General features: G+C 40.3%; 1 protein-coding gene across 3 annotated transcripts in view; it reads right to left on the minus strand.

Moving 5' to 3' along the window:
* The window catches only part of CHM (CHM Rab escort protein), a 211,572-nt gene that overhangs the window by 66,508 nt on the left and 123,581 nt on the right, over positions 1–21,483 (minus strand). For all 3 annotated transcript variants that reach the window (XR_004539584.1, XM_033945876.1, XM_033945875.1), the window contains exon 9: positions 10,399–10,476. Coding sequence is in view for 2 of the 3 variants with exons in the window: in XM_033945876.1 (XP_033801767.1) it covers positions 10,399–10,476 (78 nt within the window). In the remaining variant the exon portion in view is untranslated. The remainder of the gene's footprint in view (positions 1–10,398; positions 10,477–21,483) is intronic.

The raw sequence follows: 21,483 nt of genomic DNA on the forward strand, positions 1-21,483 counted from the left end.
GACTTACAACCACTGACAAAGCCAGAGTGCAATATTTCAATAAAGATATAGAAGATATTATATTTTTATAAGTATTCTATTTGGTGCATAGTTTATTATTATGAAAATATACATTTATACACTATTTTCCAGTTTTTATGGGGAAATGGGTAGATGGATTTTGCCACCGACTCATGGCAAAACAAACAGTGACGCATCCATCCACCCTGTGGTATTTCATGGCAAAGTACAGAAGTTGTTTGTCATGGCCTTCTCCTGTGCAGTATGTGGTTACACTATATCGCTGCTGCCAAATATAGGGCCCCTCAATCTACAGCATCTGGCATTCCTTATAGCATCTTATAAACACAGTAGAAGATCAGATGCTTCGTTTATCTTTCCATTTATTCAAGGTTATAAAAGCAAGAAATCTTTGGATCATACATTAGCTTTCCAGGCTGCCTTCCATGATAATGAATTTCGACCTTTTTTGCGTAACGCTTGCTCTTACAAACATTTTAGAACCCAAATGAAAACTTACCTTTTTTCAAAGTATCTGGACAAATAATCTTATCTGTTCCTTATGTTATTTTTATTAATAATTTTATTTATTTATTTAAAAATTTATATACCGCACACATCTATGCGATTTCCATATCACATACATAAAATCTTGTTTCCCTACGATTATCACATATAACACAGACATGTCCTAAACAACATCATTAATCGTCCCTGTTATAAACAGGGATAGAGCGCAAATTCAATCAATTCAGAAATACAAGCAAGCTTTAAATCATACATTGCTGTCAAAAAATTCTAAAAGGCAATTATCAACTGAAATCTACCTTAGCATAAAAAGGCAATGGCAAATAATTGAGTTTTCAGCTTTTTGTTAAAATTCATCCTCCCCATACAAAACCGCAGGATACCAGGAAGGCATTCCATAGTTCTACGTCAGCCACAGATATCATTAATCTTTTGTTAACCGCGTTGAACTTATGGTTAATGTGGTTTATAAGTACAATGTTATGTTATGTATTCCCATTCCCAGCTGGTCATATAAGTGTGTGTGTGTATATATATATATATATATATATATATATATATATATATATACACACAAATTTACTGCAGCATTACAAATTATTTTTTTATTGTACAGTGATATGTATATATATATATATATATATATATATATATATATATATATATATCACTGTACAATATTGTACACTGTACAATATTGTACAGTGATATGTATATACATATCACTGTACAATAAAAAAATAATTTGTAATGCTGCAGTAAATTTGATTTTGAAAATATGGTTGTTCTTGGATAATTTCTGATGCATACAAATACCAAATATCTTTCCAAGTTCAGCCAAAATGCAGCCTGATCAGATAAATTCCAAAGAGAAATCTATAGTATCCAATGGAGATAAAACATTCTTTTCTGGGCAATGCATTAGCAGAAATAAGGCCACGGACATGGTGATAAGAATTCAGTTTCCTTCCAGCCCGGACTTCCCTTATAAGGCCACTGCTGTTTGGGTAGCCATGAATTTAACATTTATGAGTTGTCCTAATAAATTTTAGAAATTCAGGAGGAGCGAGCCCTTTCCCACCTACAAGGTAAGGATCCCATAGCCCAGTTTGTCATGATCTATTCCTAGTCTTATTGAAATTAGACTAAAAGCCCACCTTTTTCAGACTTCTTGCATTTCTTAACACCTTAGCCACCTGTTCAATATTCCTGTTATTTTAATCATTCCTAAAATAAATGTACTCCCTAACCTCATATATGTCCTGTTGGCCTTTCTTGAATAAACTGTAACCGTTGAACAGGGATAGTCTTGTATATGTTTAGTTTATAGCACTGCGTATGTCTTTCTACCACCATCGAAATGGTTAATAGTAGTAATAGTAAATACTATATTAAGCTGTGGAGTGCTTATCAGTCAATCTATCTGGTTTCTTGGAATGTTCCCTAATACAGTATCTTAGCTAAGGCTTCCTAATAATTTTAGTATTTAAACAGACTTTAAAGGAGACAGAGATTGTCAACTAAAAGTATGGGAGCAATGTATAGAAATTGCCTGGATACATCAACACGGTAGCCAATGTCTCTATTATTCTTGAGGCTAGGCCAAAGACCCAAGATGTTAGAATTTCAGATCTCATTGAGGCAGGAAGCAGGCAAATTCTCCATTGACAGGGCGAGTTCAGAAATGGAGTATGGGCCTGATTCTCTAAAAGTGCGTCCCGATTTTAGGCAGCTGTAGGCGTCCTACAGCTGTCTAATCAGCCAATCGGGATGCACGTTTTTTTTTAAAAAATGCTCCCCAGGCAGGCCTGAAGGCGCTTCCGGGAGCCTAGGGAGACCCGCAAGATGCCTAAGCTCGTCTAAGGACCTTAGGCGGGCCTTAGGCTGAACCTAGGCGGCCCTACGCGTCTCCCTAGTAGATGAGAAGCTTAAAAATGTAGGCCAGCAAAATGCTGGTCTACATTGTAAGTAGACGCGGCCGCTATACTTATCGCGGCAAGGGATCTCTCTGCCGCTATAAGTATAGCGGGTCGTGGCCCCCTGACCGATCGCTAGCAGGAGGGTGCCCAAACCTCCTGCCCGAAGACGTACCCCCCTCCCCGACACTACCGACCACCGCCCCCCGACACTACCGACCGCCCCCCCCCACCCCCGACATTACCGATCGCTGGCAGGAGGGTGCCCAATCCCTCCTGCCCGAAGACGCACCCTCCCGACACTACCGACCGCCCCCCGACATTACCGATCTCCCCCCCCCGACAATATCGGTCGCTGGCAGGAGGGTGCCCAATCCCTCCTGCCCGAAGACGCACCCCCCCCCGGCGCTAACAACCTCCACTCCACCAAACCTGTTCTTACAGATGGGTCTTGCACGTCGAGCAAGCAGGCACGCCTCGTCGAAATGAGGCGGGCCCGCCCCTTCCCGGCCCATCCCGCCGAAGCCTAAGGCCTGATTGGCCCAGGCTCTAGAAGCCTGGACCAATCAGGCCTTAGGCATAGCGGGTCCGCCCATCCCCACTTAATCTAAGGCCTGATTGGCCAATCAGACCTTAGACTTAGTAGGGATGGGCGGACCCGCTATGCCTAAGGCCTGATTGGTCCAGGCTTCTAGAGCCTGGGCCAATCAGGCCTTAGGCTTCGGCGGGATGGGCCGGGAAGGGGCGGGCCCGCCTCTTTTCGACGAGGCGTGCCTGCTTGCTCGACGTGCAAGACCCATCTGTAAGAACAGGTTTGGTGGAGTGGGGGTTGTTAGCGCCGGGGGGGGGGTGCGTCTTCGGGCAGGAGGGATTGGGCACCCTCCTGCCAGCGACCGATATTGTCGGGGGGGGAGATCGGTAATTTCGGGGGGGGGGGGGCGGTCGGTAGTGTTGGGAGGGTGCGTCTTCGGGCAGGAGGGATTGGGCACCCTCCTGCCAGCGATCGGTAATGTCGGGGGTGGGGGGGCGGTGGTCGGTAGTGTCGGGGAGGGTGCGTCTTCGGGCAGGAGGTTTGGGCACCCTCCTGCCAGCGATCGGTCAGGGGGCCACAGCCCGCTATACTTATAGCGGCAGAGAGATCCCTTGCTGCGATAAGTGTAGCGGGCCGTGTCTAGTTTAGGCCGATTCTGAATAGGACGCCTCTCCCGGGCGTTCTATACAGAATCAGGGCCTAGGTGTCTTGCGGGCCTCGCCTTCAATATAGGCGGCCTGCCTGGGGAGCATTTTTTTTTAAAAAAAACATGCATCCCGATTGGCTGATTAGACAGCTGTAGGATGTCTACAGCTGCCTAAAATCGGGACGCACTTTTAGAGAATCAGGTCCTATATGTCTACAAAAAAAAAAAAAAAAGATTATTAAGAACTTAATCTTTCCTTTTAGTACAACAGACACTCCATTCCTGAACCTTCAGGATGTAACAGAGCAGTCCCTAAAGATTAGGGTGGGACAACTGAGCCTGCCATCAGAATCAGGATCCAAATGCGGAATCCTGCTTGGCTTCCATATCTACTCTGTAAAATTTTGTGAACGAATGCAGAGAAGACCAAGTGGCAGCTCTACAAATCTCTTCTGGGGAAATCGCAGAAGATTCCACCCATGAGGAAACAATTCCTCACAGAAATAGGTGGACGTTTCCCATAGCTGACATAGGCGGATGAAATGACCATACAAATCAACGTGGAAATAGTGGCTTTTGATGCTGACCTTAACGGGCTGCTTCCGACAGCACAAACAAATGTTCTCACAATCTAAATTTGTTTGTAACTTCCAGATACCGCAGTAAAAGTCTGTGCATATCCAAGGATCTTAACACTTTATCCTGGATGGAAGGAGAACAGTTCTCTATGCGTCGATGCTTGGGAGAACTGAGTGGTATGCCTAGAAGGAGAACAATGTTTGTGCTTCTTAGCTCTCTTACATTGCTGCATCCTTTGATTCTCGAGGAATCAATGAAGAAGATGTAGAGTCCTGCCTCTACAAGGTGCCCGACACCCTGGATGTGATGTTGATGCACTTGGTGCCAGTTGATGTTAGGGTCACAGAAGGCTGAGTATCAGGTTCCAAGTCCCCTGCCAAGCTTGATGTCGATGCCGAGGTGGTACTGAAAAGTTTTTTCAACTGAAATTTGCAGGCTTTGAGTGATCTCTTTTGCATGTGGAGACAGAGGGCACAGTTAATGTCCCAATGTTCAGGATGAAGACAACTATGTAAACTAACTATGTAGGTCAGAGCCTGAGATAGTCTGATTATACGAGGGTTCTTCACAAAGTTTCTGCATTTTCATATTTTCATGGGAAATGGTTAGGGCAGGAGAAGTGGCAACAAGGCGTGTCATAGAATGTTATGTGACTAGTTAGTCAGGCAAATCAGGGTGATTATGTGGAAAAGTGATTAAAAATAAAAGTGCGGAAACGTTTTGAAGTTCCCTCATTAAAAAACTGCACAAAGTGAAAGCAAATAAAACAGCAGCAGAGAGGACCAAGTTATCAGGCTCAAGAGTAACCTTTAATAGAAGACTGTAGGATTGAAACGGACTGTGTTTCGGCTACAAAGTCTACATCAAGAGTCCAAATATTTCTGATGTATCCAATAAATGATAAATGATAAAATGTGAAATAAAATTTCTTTGAAGTATCTTCACAGCATAAACAAAACTATTTTGAAAAAGATATTAATCAGAAAATTTCACAGTATTTTCACTTGATTACAGATTGGAGGAATGCTTCTTATCTGAAATTAAACAATTAAGCAATTAAATTCTTATTAATTGATTCCAAAGACATATAAGGAGAAGGTTTAACTCTTAAAGTGGATGGTATTCATTACAAGTTAGAATCATTTTTAAAACTGTTAAGAATTATTTTAGACAGCAAACCGACTCTGGAAATTCAGATTAATTATCTTGCTAGAAGTGCTTTTAGACTTTAAGAAAACTTAGAATTATTAGGAAATATTTGCAGCAAGATCAATTTAGACTGATAGTGCAAGCAATAAAATTAAGCAAATAAGATTACTGCAGCATAGTTTATCGCGGAATTCCTAAGAATCTGCTTAAACATTTGCAGACAATACATAATTTAGCTGTTCAATTAATTTATAAATTAAGAAAATCAGATACAAGGGCAAATCAAAAATTAAAAGCAATTGTTAAATTATGTGATAACCGGAACAGAGCTAGCGAAATGCAATATATTTACTCGTACATTGCCTGTTGGATAGTTTGTCAATGCACAGTGCAGCACTTGGCCTTTAGCTGTGTGGGAGCCATGCAGTCAGAAACATGGATACTCCATTGCAAGATTGCACCATCGAAGAACAACGTGAAATAGTATGCTTTCTTTGGGCAGATATTGACTCAGTATAGACATAGCACCATGAATCAACGAAAGGTTTATGAGTGGGTAAAAAGGTTTAAATCAAAAAGAACAGGTGTAACCGATGAAGGTCATTCAGGTCACCCATCAACATTTCGCACACTAGAGCACAATGACAGGGCGGATGCCTTGATTAGAGAAAACTGATGGATAATGGTGTCTCAATTGGCTGCAAATTTGGATATCAGCTATGGATCTGCATTTGCCATAATAGATGATGACTTGAGACACAGGAAAGTTTGCGCATGATTGGTTCCCAAACAGCTTACTCATTTGCACAAGCAACAGCGTGTGGAGGTTGTGACGCAGCGAGGAGGAGCATTGTTGCCCACCATGTTTAACAAGTGGTGCAACTAAAAACCATTTTGCCATGCCCTGAAGCAGTACCATTGCACAAAACATGCATGTCAACGTTGGCGCTCTGCTGTTCCTTGTGTCACTTTAAATTCATTCCGAAGCGATTGTTTGATTGTTTCACGCTCCAGAAGATTGTGCTGACAGGTTTGAGTAGCCTCTGTCGCCTTATTAAATTATTATATTTTGGCAATCTCCGCTCCTGATGAAGGTGGCGAAATGGAGCTCTGTCGAGTGGTGATATCAATTTTTGTGTGGCAGTATATCTCTCCAACAAGATTCAGCTAAGTATTCCTCTATGAATAACAGTTCTGGATAAATTTTCCCACAAATTAAGTGGTGCTATGAATTATGAGGAAGTATGAACTTTACATAGGATATATATTCCTCTTGATTTGACTGGTGATTTTGTATATTTATTTTTCTATGAACTTTTTTAACTTGTGGGTTTCAGCATTAACTTTTTCAACATTTTTTTCATGAACTTTTTAAACACCTTTATGTACCTTTGCTATAACTGACACCATGAAATTTCAATGTGATGTAGCGGAGTACGATAACCTTAGCATGAATTTTTTGTGAGCACTTTGCACTTTACACTTTAACTATTTTTGACATTGTGACGATTCTTGGGAGTTAATTTATTTCATATATATATTTTTTTCATATATATATATAAAGACTTCAAAGATAAGTCTTTAATAAATTATTTAATAAGCTGGATAGCTGAGTAAAAATAATGAAAGTAATATTATCAATGTTGGAAATATAGGAGCCTATGAGGAAGCATTAGCGGCAGATAGCCCCATAAACTTATACCTTGTGTATTTGGGGTGCCGCTTCTGACGGCTCAGTAAACACCAATTGAGTTATTGCTGAAAGTTATTGCTGGACGTTTCAATTACTACTGCAAAGCTGTGTGAAGATTGTGGTGAAATAAAGGGAATGATTTGCATACCTATGTAAATGTTAACATAATCACAAATCACAAGTATACCTTTTCAGCTGGTTTAAAAGAATAAACTGTTTGTTGGCAATATGGAATATAAGTGATTTAACTGTAGTGTTTGTACCAGATTCCTTGGATAAGTCACCCAAATGTGAGAATATTATGCCTGCATGCCTTTGGAGAATTGAATTTTCATAAGGCATTTGACAAAATCCCCTATGAAAGACTCCTCAGAAAACAAAGAGCTGCGGGATAAGAGGCAACACCATTCTGAGGATATGAAACTGGCTAAAATACATGAAAGAGAGTAGGACTATGTGATCAATAATGGAGTGTCCAAAGGGTCTGTACTGGGACCTATGTTATTTAAAATATTTGTAAATGATCTAGAGACAGGAGTAACATGTAATTTGATCAAATTTACAGATGACTCAAAATTATCATTATTATAGCGATTTATGGATATTTTAAATCTCTGTTATTACTTCTTGTTTGTTCTTTGTTTTTGTTCAAAATAATAAAATATATTTTGGGGAAAAGTCATTAAAACATAATGTTGTGAAGATTTTCAGAAGGATACATACAAATTAGGAGTCTGGGCATCCAAATGGCATGGGACATTTAATAAGGTCAATTGCAAAGTAATGCACAAAGAGAAAAATAATCACAACTACAAGCATACAGTGCTGGTTTCCAAATGGGAGACCCTAACCAAGGAAACCATTTGCGTCATTGTGGACAATATGTTCAAATTTTTGGCTTGGTGTGCCATCAAAAAGATACAAACTGCTGAAGTTCATTTACTTGCACTGGCTAACGGGTTACACTTGGGTGATTTTTATGAATGGAGTGAACAACTATTTTTAGGTATTATCTTGCATTTTGCCTTTATAAAAAAAAAAAGCTTGCTAAAACTATTAAAAGTACTGACCCGCGCTCCATTTCAAAAGTCTTACTCATCTCTCTAGCATAATGGCTTATTCCAACACAGGTAGACACACTACAAAAAAAAAAATAACTGAAGCCATTAAAGGAAGACACCAAAACAATTTAAAAGCCAACTTCAATACTTTCAAGTACCCCCACACCCCATACTGCCTCCAAATGCTGCCCATACAACATAGATCCCATATCATATTATGTACCTCCTCTCTACCTCCTCATATACCTGCATAATAAACATCTCTTGCCTCTATACCAAACAAGAAACAAACCTCGACAGATGACCAAGCTTCCTACAAACTAGAACAGACACCCATACCAGAACCTGTAATATCAAGACTACAACACCAGATGTGGCCAATCTTCTCTCCAAACCATATGCCATAATCATATGTCTAGAAAAACACAAACCAAGTTATCTGTGTCATGAACCCTAATGAAATAATACAATCCCTGGATATGTCCAGGCTCTTCTAAATGTTAAATCACATTGAACTCCTTCAAGGGCATATTAGCAACCCATAAACACTAATGTAATGTATACCACAACACCCATGCATACACTCTCCCTACATATATCGCCCCATACATACGCCCCATACATACACACTCCCACACATACACAAACCTACAATCCACACAATTCTACACCCACGTATTCACCTTGCACACATTAACACATACCTCACCCATTCAATTCAACCTGTTCCACGCTTCCCTACATACTCCAAATACACTTCTTCATAACCATGTATTCTAAAATCTCCAAATGTACCTCCACAAGACACATGCCAATTATCCACATCCCTTTCACAAATCTAAGTTGGAAACTGTTACTGAAACCATACTTCTACAGGCATTCCCTGCTTGTTTAATTTACACTATCATCTGCACAATGTAAGGGATCTAGGCTGCATAATCTGGGAATTTTCATTTAAAGACAGGTGGATAATTAGAGTATTCTTTAGACCAAACACAATTCTAATCTAATGTAATCTTTAGATTTATATACCGAATCTTCTTCCAAATAGAAGCTCGACTTGGTTTATATAAATATACTTAATATATTTAGATCAGATCTAATTAGCAGTTATAAGAAAAATGAATTGACAGAATTCACAACCTTAGTAAAATCTATTAAAAAGATGTGTTTTTAGAAGTTTCATAAAGCTTGAAAGAAAAGGAAGCATTCTAATATTTGCTGGAAGTTCATTCCAAATAGATGCAAAAGCATATGAAAAAGATCCAGAAAAGTATCGTAAAGATTCCTTTGAGTGGTGCAAAAGATAGTTTGTACATCTGGAAATTTTTTGACTTCATGGTCCGTAACAAGTTCAAAGAAATTGAGACCAAAGTCATGAGAATTCCATACAAAATTTTGAAAGTGATACTTGTGCATTTAAATTGGATTCTGAAACCAATTGGAAGCCAATGAAGTGCTTTCAAAAAAGGGGATACATGATCATATCTCTTTTTAACAAAACTTCTCTGTGTACTTTGCAACAGACCTAAAATATACAGTAGGGCATGCATGTTCATATCTTTTTGTAAGAGGAACAAGACTACAAGTTCTATCAACAAAATATAGGAATGCAGCATGTACCTTATCTTAGGCATATTTACCTTTCACATCTTTATATTTTCTGAAGAACAAAGAAACTATTCAGATGCGAATGTCTACAAAAGCAGACTATTAGAAAGATCTGCTAACTATTAAACTGTGGTCATATTTTCCTGACTTCAAATTTAAACTTATCCCACTGGTCTGATACTATTGTAAAAGAATTTATTACAGAATCTGAGGACAGCATAGTTTATGACAACAATCTACCTAAAAACTCATTAAAGTCTTTTCTCTCAAAGTGACATGCATTATCAGCAGAGATTAATCTGATGAGTCTTTAGGTGAGCTCCATTTTTAAAAATGCAATAACAGAGGGCTTTGTTGTCATCTGATGAAAATCAATTAGAGTAGGTAAGGCCACAAGGAAAACTAACATCACTCATCACTAGCCCCTCGGCAGCTGAAATGATTTGTCTTCCAAGCTTGGATGATCAGGAGCTGTAGTAATATCACAGGGAAATTAATTTAGTTTCTATATTCTGGACTCACTTTCCTTGTTCTAGAGGACCAATACACAAATTACTTTTAATCAAGGTTGATATGCAATTAATACCAAAGGAGGATCTTTGAAGAGTCATTCTTTTTAATTGACCTAAGCATTTTTCATCTGTACCACTTGTGTAAGCAAAAGGTTACTTAGATTACCTTACCTGCTAGATTCTTTGTCAACTATAAAACACTGCACTGAATGACGAAGGCAATAGATTCCACCAAATACAGCACACATCCTATAAAAAAATTATGAAATAAAAAGAATTATAAAATAATTTATAGCAACCTTGTCTCCCAAACCCCAGGACAACCCGCTCCCCCCTTACTATTCCCAATTAGATGGGAGGAGGTTACAAACTGATGATGTGTCCAAATACAGTTGTTTTATTAAAGTCAAATAAGATAGCAATGAAGAGCAATACTGCTAACAACATTCAACAGATCATAGCTTGGATACTACAAATGAAATACAGGATAGGTCACAATTATACAAAAGCTGCATACCTTTTGATATTTGATTGCTAACAGATCAATTGTATAATCATATATAACTCAAAACATCTTCCTACTGTTGCACTAAGAACTTACAGAAATGAAAGAAACATTTTAAAATCAGTTGGAGTCAGTAGATTTTATACACACAAAATAATATTTTAGTTTGTTACACTCCATAAAGTTGTATCTTTCAACATACTACAAAAGTTAGAAATACATGTTTTGTTGAAAAATTAAATCCTCAATGCCCCTAATTTCTACAATGAAATATTGATATAACTGCCACAAAATAGAAATTTGCAAAATAATTGCAGCCACAAATGGTTTAATTTGAGGCGTAAATGTCAGATAAGAATCAGATCAGACTTTTTTTTTTTTGCTAAAGTGTGCTCGTTTCTGCCCTAGCAAATAGTGCAAAGGATGGGGTAATAGTGGGGGACATGCCCATCATGTCCTCAGAAATTACTGCACTGGAAACACCACCAAGGTGAAAATTTGGTTGCAATTAGGAGCTGCTAAGTGAACCTGTGTGAGCTGTAAAAGTCTCAGTTAGTGAACGGTAAGTACAGCTTGCTAATTGTAGTGTGCAGTCCATGCCCATTCTCCACTAGACCTGTCAAGTTCCTGCCCCCTAACCCAATATTCAGTTAACACAAGAATTAGCGTGCATAAACTGCCATGCCACCAGCCAACTACTGTAACAGGGGGCACTCTTGTGCAGAAGTAGTTAACATGCAATAATTTACCCCCCCTTTTACCCCCCCCCGTGAAATCCAGGAAACCCAGGGTGCGAAGATGGGCTGCCACCACCACCACCACTTTGGTGAAGGGTCTGGGTGCCATTGCCAATCCAAAGGTCATTGCTGCAAACTGGAAATGTTGCCCCAAGATGTGGAACCTCAGATACTTTCGATGGTCCAGAAAAATGGGAATGGAGAGGTATGCCTTCGTCAGAACCAGGGAGGCTAGAAATTCCCCTGGCGCCACCGATACTATCTCTGTGTGCATCATCTCTATGTGGAAGCGAGGCACTTTCAGTGCCACATTGACCGCCTAAAGGTCCAGAATTGGTTTCCAATCATCGGAGCCTCTCCTTGGAATGATAAAAGTATATAAAATATCTCCCAAGCCCTAGTGTTGCTCGGGAACGGGTTCTATGACCGCAATATCAAGTAATCTGCAGACTGTGGCCTGTACCCAAACCATCTTCTGAGGGCTGCCCACTGGGAATCCAGAAAATGCTCGGTCAGAGAACAGAGAAACCAGTTTGTAGCCTTCTCTGAGAACCTACAAGACCCAGCGGTCGGAGGTGATGGCCTGCCATTCCGCCAGAAAAACTGGCAACCATCCATGCGTGAATGGGGTGGGGAGACACTGGCCTAACATTAGAAGTACTTCTTTGCAGGAGCTGCTGGATGACTCCCCATGGACAGCAGATGTCAAGAACCACCAAAGCATGGTCTGGTGGATGAAGAGGATTGCTGACCTGCTGAATGGTTCGAGTATGAATGAGAGTGCCTGAAGGGACAAAAAGTAGGGTTCATAGACAAAAGCGCGGAAGACAAAGGCGCGCGCCGACAACTGAGCGCAAGACGGAGGCGCACGCCGAAGAAAATGACAGTTTTTAGGGGCTCAGACGGGGGGGTTTTGTTGGGGAGCCCCCCCCCCACTTTACTTAATACAGATCGCAGCGGCGTTGTGGGTGGTTTGGGGGATTGTAAACCCCCTCATTATACTGTAAACTTAACTTTTTCCCTGTTTTTAGGGAAAAAGTGAAGTTTTCAGTAAAATGTGGGGGGTTACAATGCCCCAAACCCCCCACAACGCCCCCACAACGCGGCGCGATCTGTATAAAGTAAAGTGGGGGGGGTCCCCCACACACACCCCCGTCGGAGCCCCTAAAAACAGTTATTTTCTTCAGCACGTGCCTCCGCGCTGCGCTCAGTTGTCGGCGCGCGCCTTTGTCTTCCGCGGTTTTGACCTGACACCAAAAGTAGGATGCCCCAAACCTCTGCAAGGGCGGGATATGTTTATGGGCAGCTACTTGGGCCTACAATCCTGCACATTGGTCATCAGGTCATCCAAAACTTGGCCAAACAGCAGCTATCTCTTAAAGGGCAACCAACTCAAGGTCACTTCAGAAGATGAATTGCAGAACTGTGAGCTGAAACAGAATAGACGGAAAGCTTAGCAAAGACTTTCAAGGCATCAGTCATATAATCCACTCCTGAGATTATAAAATCCAAGTCACGAAGCACTACAGTGTCAGGATCATGGCCCAGCTTGGAATGGCATGCCCTTGCCATGAAAGAAGAAGCCATTGATGCCTTAACACCAACAGCTGCCAAATCAAACAGACGCTTGAGGATCAAATCCACCTGTCAGTCCTGAACATGCTTCAGGACTACATCCCCATTACCGGAGACAGAAGTGTGCTTGGTGACCTACACCACCCAGGAATCTACCTTCAGGGAAAAGCACTTGTTAAATCATCTGCAATGGGATAAAGCCGCACCATGACACAAGCACATTTCAAGGGACCCTCAGGAGTCTCCCAGATGTCCGTAAAGATCTGAACAAGGTCTGGATGATCAGAAAAAGAGGCGGAATGCAGCCTCTGGTCACTCATGAGGGAACATTCTACAGTGACAGGGTTGCTCAGACTGCAGCTTTAATTCCTGGAGAGATTCAGAGATCAAATCCACAAGATGTTCTTGCTTGAAAAATCTGCGCACAGTGGGATCCTCCCCCCAAATCAGGAGCTCTGACCGATCCGGATCCTGGAGATCCGCCAGATCTACCACATCTGTGGCCTCCAGGTGATCCCCTGTGAAAGCAGAGGCATGGAAAGCGAATCAGATGCAACCGTGGGCACTACTGGCCTACCTTCCAGCACCTCTCAAGGGGAGCCAGGAGAAAAGACCCTAGTCCACCGGATCAGGGGTCACTGTAATCGGCACAAAGTTCGGCAGTAGGGAAACAGGCAGAGACTTTCTAACCAAATATGCCTGATAAAGCATATAAACAAAATCCGGGAAAAATCTGGGAAGCTGACCCCTGCACACTAGATTTGGACTGTTTGGAGGATTTACAAGGTTTATCTACTGAGATGTGCTTGCGTCTCACCAAAACATCGTCTGCGCACTTCCCAGGGCTCCCTGACATCATTTCCATGAGAGTCAGGACAGAAGGCACCAGAAGACCCTCCTCAGAGGTCGAAGTCACCAAATCCACCCCTCGCAGGCCACAGCATATGAAGAACACAGCTGTGCATCTGACAGCAATACACCACAAATGAAGCATGAATCCATCACATCCTGCCCTCAGGAGGCCATCTATGTGATTTTCTTTCAAAAATGAAGCTGGCAAGTGCAAAAAATAACTTTAAATTCAAATCGAGACAAATCCAAAATGGCCACCGCGGGTGCTAATTTTAACTAAAAAAAGCCCAGCAAAACCACAAGAGTCCTCAAAAAACAACAATTTTAGGATTTTAGGGATTGGGTGGGGTAGGGCATGAAGGCAAACCACCTAAAATCCCCTTTTAAAGACACCCCCCCAATAGCTGATTCAAGCTGTCTGCTTGTTCTCACAGAAACATGTACTGACAGGAAAACACTGCAGACAGAGCTGACACAGCTCACAGGGAGATCCTCTGCCACAAACAAGACATGCCGCACAGAACGCCTGGCGGAGGAACACAGTCTGGCCCCAATCCTGGTTGTGCCTCCATGGAACCATGCAGCCTATACTCGATCCACTAGCGGATGAACCTGGGGTGAGTTAGCTCCTAAGGGAATAGTCCCTGAGCTCCGATCAGATGTGCAGGCTGTCCAGAGGACTTACTGACAAGCAGAGAACCCTCCAGAAGCAGACTTTTCCCAAAGGTCTGCGATCTCCTGGAGTTGGAACTGTCCCTGCAGGGAACATCTGCAGCACGAGGGCAAAAATTGTGAACGCAAAGACTGAAATTACACAAAATAAAAACACAAGCAGGAAAGATAAGCTCCTACAGCCTGGCTTGTAGGATGAAAAATTGATGTTCACAGGGACAGTGATGAGGTAAGAGGGGGAGGGATTTAAGCCTCTGAAGTTTGAAGCTTCCTACAAAGTCCTGGCGGGTAGATGGAAATAACGCACTTGTCCCCAAATAAAATGGGATTGTATAAGAAATATTTTCCTTAAGACATCAATTAAAATTGTATGATTGATATGTCAGTCTACTTATAATATAGAAATAAAGGTAATATATATATATATAAATAATGAGCTAATGATGTTGTTACCAACCATACAAGTAAATTACAAGCTTGATTATTTTTGCGGTGTGGTAGTTTTTGATTTCAAAACCATAATGTGTAATGTTTAAAATGGTTTTTATATATAGTTACTCCAAAACTGAAGCGGTTTACATTCAAAGTAGAAAACCGAAAAGAACTACAAATTAATCATAGGAAAGACTGAAAAGGTAGAAGAGAGAGGGAAAAGAAGAAAGATTAGGAGGGGAACCACCAAAAGGAAATAAAGGCAAATATTCATGCCAAACAACATAATTTCAACCATCTCCATCAAATGCGAGCTCAAACAGGTGAGATTTTAACAGATTATGTAATTTAACATAGGAAAACTCTGAATGGACATCAAATGGAAGAGAACTCCAGAGTAAAGGAACAATTGTGAAAAAGTCGAATGATGAATAGATTGAAGTTTAGTCAGATGAATAGATGGCAGTGGTAGTTGCTAACCTGATGCAGAATAGAGAGAGTGCGAAGGTTTGTATGGAATAAGGAAAGATGCAAGATAACTTAGGTGGTCTAAATGCAAAGTTTTAAATGCTAATGACAAAAGTTTAAATTGGATTCGAAAGGGAATGAGAAGTCAATGACGTTCTTTAAGAAGAGGTGCTATATGATCTGTATAATGAGCATGAGTAAGAAGACTAACTGAAGTATTTTGAATGATGTGCATTTTTTGGAGTGTTACAGAGGGAAGGCCAGTATAAATGACATTACAGTAATCCAATTTCAACGTGATCAGGGAATATAAAAGGGTTGCACAAGATGGAAAGGAGGGAGTAAAAGCAAGATTTTGTCACAGAGGTCTGTTTTCAAAACGTGAGCGCATCGTCAATGCAAATTACAAGATATTTCATAAAACAGGTAGAAAAATACATTGAGTATTTGAATTAGGGTAAAACTTGTTTGTTGATCTTTATTTATTCAGATATAAAATAAAACAAATCACTAAATAGTGTCACATTAATATCACTTTATTCTAGTTTTGTTCATTGCTGAAGGGCAGCAAGATCTGCTTATATTGTTCCTGGGTCTAGTAGTCAATAAAACCTGATTTTAATTTCATAATTGATCTGTCATACAAAGATTAAAACACAAATATCAAGATGTCCTTTCTAATTTTCCATCGCTCTGTATTTATAAAGCAGCTGCTGTGGGAAGTAATACAATCTATTTTAAAACCAATTTTTCAGTTAACAGATTAAATGTTAAAGTGATGATGTGGACTGTACTTTAATGAGATTGTTTACTATCATAAGCTGGTCATCTCTCTATACATGGAAATCTTTACTTTTCAGATGTCAATCAATTTCTCAATAATGCAAAAGTAGAAAATAGTTGTGATGTGCATAATACAAATTACTCAAAATCAAAGAAATGTTTTTCACTTATATAGATAATTTACTCTTCTATAAAACCAAGATAAAATAAAACGTTTAATTAAAAAAAGATACTGCAATATCTGTATAGATGTTGCTAGTTAATATTAAAACAAACTGCAATATTGAATACACAGATTTGAAATCAATAATTGTAAACTGCCACATAAATAGAATAAATGAATTCAATAATTTATTTTCTTTAACCCTTAAGATTCCTTTTAGACTTCAAAGAAGAGAAGTATACTTACTACATAAGAACATAAGAATTGCCATATTGGGACAGACTGAAGGTCCATCAGTATCGTGTTTCCAACAGTGACCAACACAGGTACCACATACCTAGCTAGATTCCAAGTAATAAAACAGATTTTGTGCTGCTTATGCTAAGAATAAGCAATGGATTTCCTCAAGCCATCTCAATAGTGGCCTATGGACTTCTCATTTAGGAATTTATCCAAAACTTTTTTAAACCCTGCTAAGCTAACCAATTTCACCACAATCTCAGATAAATTCTAGTTTAATTACACATTGTGTGAAGAAATATTTTCTCTGGTTTGTTTTAAATCTACTACTTAGTAGCTTCATCGCATGCCCCCTAGTTCTAGTATTTTTGGAAAGAGTAAACAAGTGATTCACATCTACCTTTTCCTAGCCGCTTTAGCCTTTTCTCATAGGGAAGTCGTCCCATTCCTTTTATTATTTTCATCGCCCTTCTCTGTACCTTTTCTAATTCTGCTATATCTTTTTTTTTGAGATACAGCAACCAGAATTGCACACAGTATTCGAGATGTAGCCATACCATAGAACAATACAAGGGCATTATAACATTTTTATCTTTGTTTTCCATTCCTTTTCTGATAATTCCCAACATTCAGTTTGCTCACTTTGCTGCCACCATACATTAAGCTGAATGTTTCAACGTATCCTCAACAATGACACCTAGAGTCCTAGATCCTTTTCCTGGGCAGCAACTCTTAACATAGAACCCAGCATCACATAGCTATAGTTCGGGTTCCTCTTTCCCATATGAATCACTTTGTACTTGTTCACATTAAACGTTTAATATTTCTCTTTCAAAAATTACTGAATAATTATACAGGAAATAGAACATTCTTTTCAGGTAATGCCCTTCCAAAGTGAATACTCAAAGAAGCACTTCTTGGGTTAATACATTTATAATACATTTATTTCTATGGTGAATGCTTAAACATCAATACAAACCCCCCAAAAAACTAGAAGAAACAACCCCACATAGAGTCAAACAGAGAAAAAGAACAAGTGGGGAGTGGGACTGAGCACTTCAACCATGGAATCAACATATTCTATTTATATAAACTCAAAACACAATTGAATATATGTATAAATATATGGATATAGAATCCTTAGCCTTTGGTGACCTAAGTACACTATATCCATATATTTATACATGTATTCAATTGTGGTTTGAATTTATATGAATAAAATATGTTGATTCCAAGGTTGATGTGCTCAGTCCCGATCCCCACTTGTTCTTTTTCTCTGAATGCTTAAGCATACAACCATTCAAAAACAATGCATAAGACCATGGTCTGCTATTCACATTATGAGCACATTCTACCTTTTGCAACATAATACTCTGTTATGTGTAAGATTACCAGATGACACTGTTTAGAGGCTCCAATGTGGTGCATTAGTTACTAGGAGATGCTTTTACTTGAGTGGTAAATTTTTGCATTTACCGTACCTTAAGTGCAAAAATTATGATTCTGTAAGTGCAAATGCAGTGGTTGTGGCGAGCATCTGCTGTGCATTTACCACATAAGTTAGACAGGCCCGATTCTATAAATGGCATCGTAAGTTAGGTGGTGGTAGGTGCTCTACCGCTGCCTAACTTAATTGCTTTAATTGGTTTTAATTGGTGTGATAATTGACCACGCCATTGAAAACCAATAAAAAGATGTTAAAAAAAAAGTAGGTGCTGGGAGGTGCCAGAATCACATTTAAGCATGATAACTAACAGTGCCCAAGGTCAAAGTAGGCGTGGATAGGGGCAGAGATGGCCTTAGGTGCCGTTATGCGTCATTCTCCGGGCTATACATTACCAGTGCCTAAGTTTTTCCGTAGCCATGTTTCTGTGAAACTTCGTTTCTAACAAAAACAGGGGTAATATATTTTATATTGGAAGTCAGTAAAGTCGTTTTGTGAAATTGAAAAACTGACTGAAATAAACAAAAATCTCAAGAGAGTGATCCTATATTTGAATACGCTCAGAAAAGTGAAACTCTGAAGAGGGGGAGGTAACCCCCTCTTGGAGCAAGAGTTTACCATCCAGTCATAGCATACTTGATATTAAATAGGTCACTCTCTGAGGTGTAACGAGCACTTTATGTCTTCTTAGATATTATTAAAAATCCAATTATGTTCTTTGTTTTTCTATTTTTCATATATATATGTATATTTGCATTCAAAAATCACTGGAACATTGGTTAAACCTCACTTATCTTTTGAGGAGTGATTCTATAGGGTCCCAACGTGGCCCTGTTTCGATATCTGCTTCAGGAGACCCAACTGTAAGTATATATAGCTCTCACTCAACAATTAAAGGCTGACACACAATTTAGATGTCCGAGAATGTTAATCGTTCAAAAAAGGATCACACAATGATTCCAATCGATTAAGAGAAGGCAAAAAGTGAACAAAGTTTAACGCAGAGAGTCAAAGACGGACTTCTCGGCTCCGCGGAAAACTAAGAACTGAGGAGACACGCCCTGTGCTAGGCGGGAAGGCACTCGCGCATGCACGGTGTGGGCGACTCGAAACTTCGAGTTTCTTCAAGCAAGTCTGCTTGTGAGGCATCCACATCCGGGCTCTGTCGGATGACGTCACCCATATGTGAGAATACCTGCTTGCTTGTCCCGGGATAATGTATGTTACCATGCATTACAATCTGTGATAACTTTTCACTGATCTTTTGCACTGATGGATAATTTGCTTTCAATATTAATAGTGAAACCATGAATTGCTTTACTTATTTAGTAAAAAATTTATATACCGCACACAACTATGCGGTTTCTACATCACATACATAAAATCTTGTTTTCCTCCGATTATCACATATAACAGTGTTTTCAACCTTTTTTACACCCGTGGACCGGCAGGAATAAAATAATTATTTTGTGGACCAGCAAACTACTAAGACCGAAATAAAAAAACAAATTTCTGCCCCGTCTCCGCAAGCTTGGTCCCCACAAACCATCTGATCCCATCTGCACAAGCCTCAGTTATGATTTTATATTGAACGTATTTTATTAAAGTATAAAAAGAAACAATATTCTGTACAATTGTCATTTTATAAATATAAATATTCAGAGCAAAGACCAACAAAACCCCTGTCTCCCCTCCCCTTCACATATATCCCCTCTACTATCAAGAAAACTGAACAAGCCAAATTATTACAGAATGCTACACAGAAATATCATGCTAACAGAATACTGCAGTCATACATGATAGGAATAGTGTTAGGCTTTGAAGTCCCCAGTTATGTCTCTAGCAGGATATATATTTCAAATCTGATATATTGTAATGACAAAATAGAAATAAAATGATTTTTTTCTACCTTTTGTGGTCTCTGCTTTCATCTTCTTTTCACTCTTTTCCTTCCAGCGTCTGCCCGTTCCATCCACTGTCTGCCCTCTCCCCCTTCCATATGTATCTGACTTCTTTCTATGCCCCTCTCCCCTTTCCATCCAGCCTGTGCCTCCTCTCTCCTTTTTACATCATTCATTCCAGCTTCACTGCTTTCTTCATTTTTATCTCTCCTACACCAGATCTAGCATCTTTATCCCTCTCTCATTTCTCTGCTGACCCCCTTTCCAGCATCAATCTCTCTCTACTTTCTCATTCCAGTCTCTCCCCTTTCCCTCCTCTAATCTCCCTGCCAGCTGTTTCTTTCCTTTTTTCCTTCTCCCTTCCCTCATCCCCCTTATCCAACAGTAGCTCTCTTCCCATCCCTTTCCCTCTTCCCCTCCCAGCAGCATCTCTCCTTCTACCTCCCTCCAGCTCTCCCTTTATCCAGCAGCTTCCCAGCCTCCAACAGTGGCTTCCTCTCCTTCCAGCAGCTCTCAGTACTTGCCTGCAGCAGTGATTTCCTTAGGCAGCCTTGGGTCCGTTGCTGCCTCTGAGGAAAGGGGAAGTTGCTGAAGTGAATCACTGCCCTGGTAAGTACAGAGCTGCTAGGAGAGGAGACAGCCACTGTTGAAGGCTCCCCATGATCTTACTCTTGCTGTGCCCTGCACATTCGCGACCCCCCAAGCTGGCAAAAAAAGCTTTGCACCGCAGGCCCTGCTGCCCAAGACGAGCCGGAGGCCCCTATCCGCCGCATCCTGCACGTGGGCAGACTCTCAGCACAGACGCTGCTGATGGCCCCAATCCATACGCTGACCCCCCACCGCGCACGCTGACCATTTCCCTTCTACTTGCACCTTCCACGTGGCCCTCTTCGGTGACTCGGCAGGGGCAGCGATCAAGACAGGCTGCCGACGTCGGGCATTCCCTCTCTGAGTCCCGCCTATTTTGTTTCAACTTCCTGTTTCCGCATAGGCGAGACTCACAGAGGGAATGCCCGACGTCGGCAGCCTGTCTTGATCGCCAGAGGCTGGGAAGAACAGAAGATTTCCGCAAACACTACCGGGCAGGAAATTTAATGGCGTCGATCTTGCCAGCTCTGCGCGGACCGGCAGGAATTTTCTGCAGACCGGTACCGATCCGCGGACCAGTGGTTGAAGAACTGTGACATATAACATAGACATGTCTAGACAACATCATTAATCGTCCCTGTTATAATAGGGATAGAACACAAATTCAATCAATTCAGAAGTACAAACAAGCTTTGAATCATACATTGAGTAATAGCAATTTCTATAAATTCTAGTTCTCCTTAGAACAAAAGAATGTGAAAGCACATATAATCTTATGTTGAGATTTATCTTTAATAATAAAATAGAAAAAAAAACCCTAATTGTACAAGTAAACATAGAATACAATATGTATATCTATATTTATCTATATCTAAATATATACATACACACACAGG

The sequence above is a fragment of the Geotrypetes seraphini genome, chromosome 5 (assembly GCF_902459505.1).
Source record: "Geotrypetes seraphini chromosome 5, aGeoSer1.1, whole genome shotgun sequence".
NCBI classification, from domain to species: Eukaryota; Metazoa; Chordata; class Amphibia; order Gymnophiona; family Dermophiidae; genus Geotrypetes; species Geotrypetes seraphini.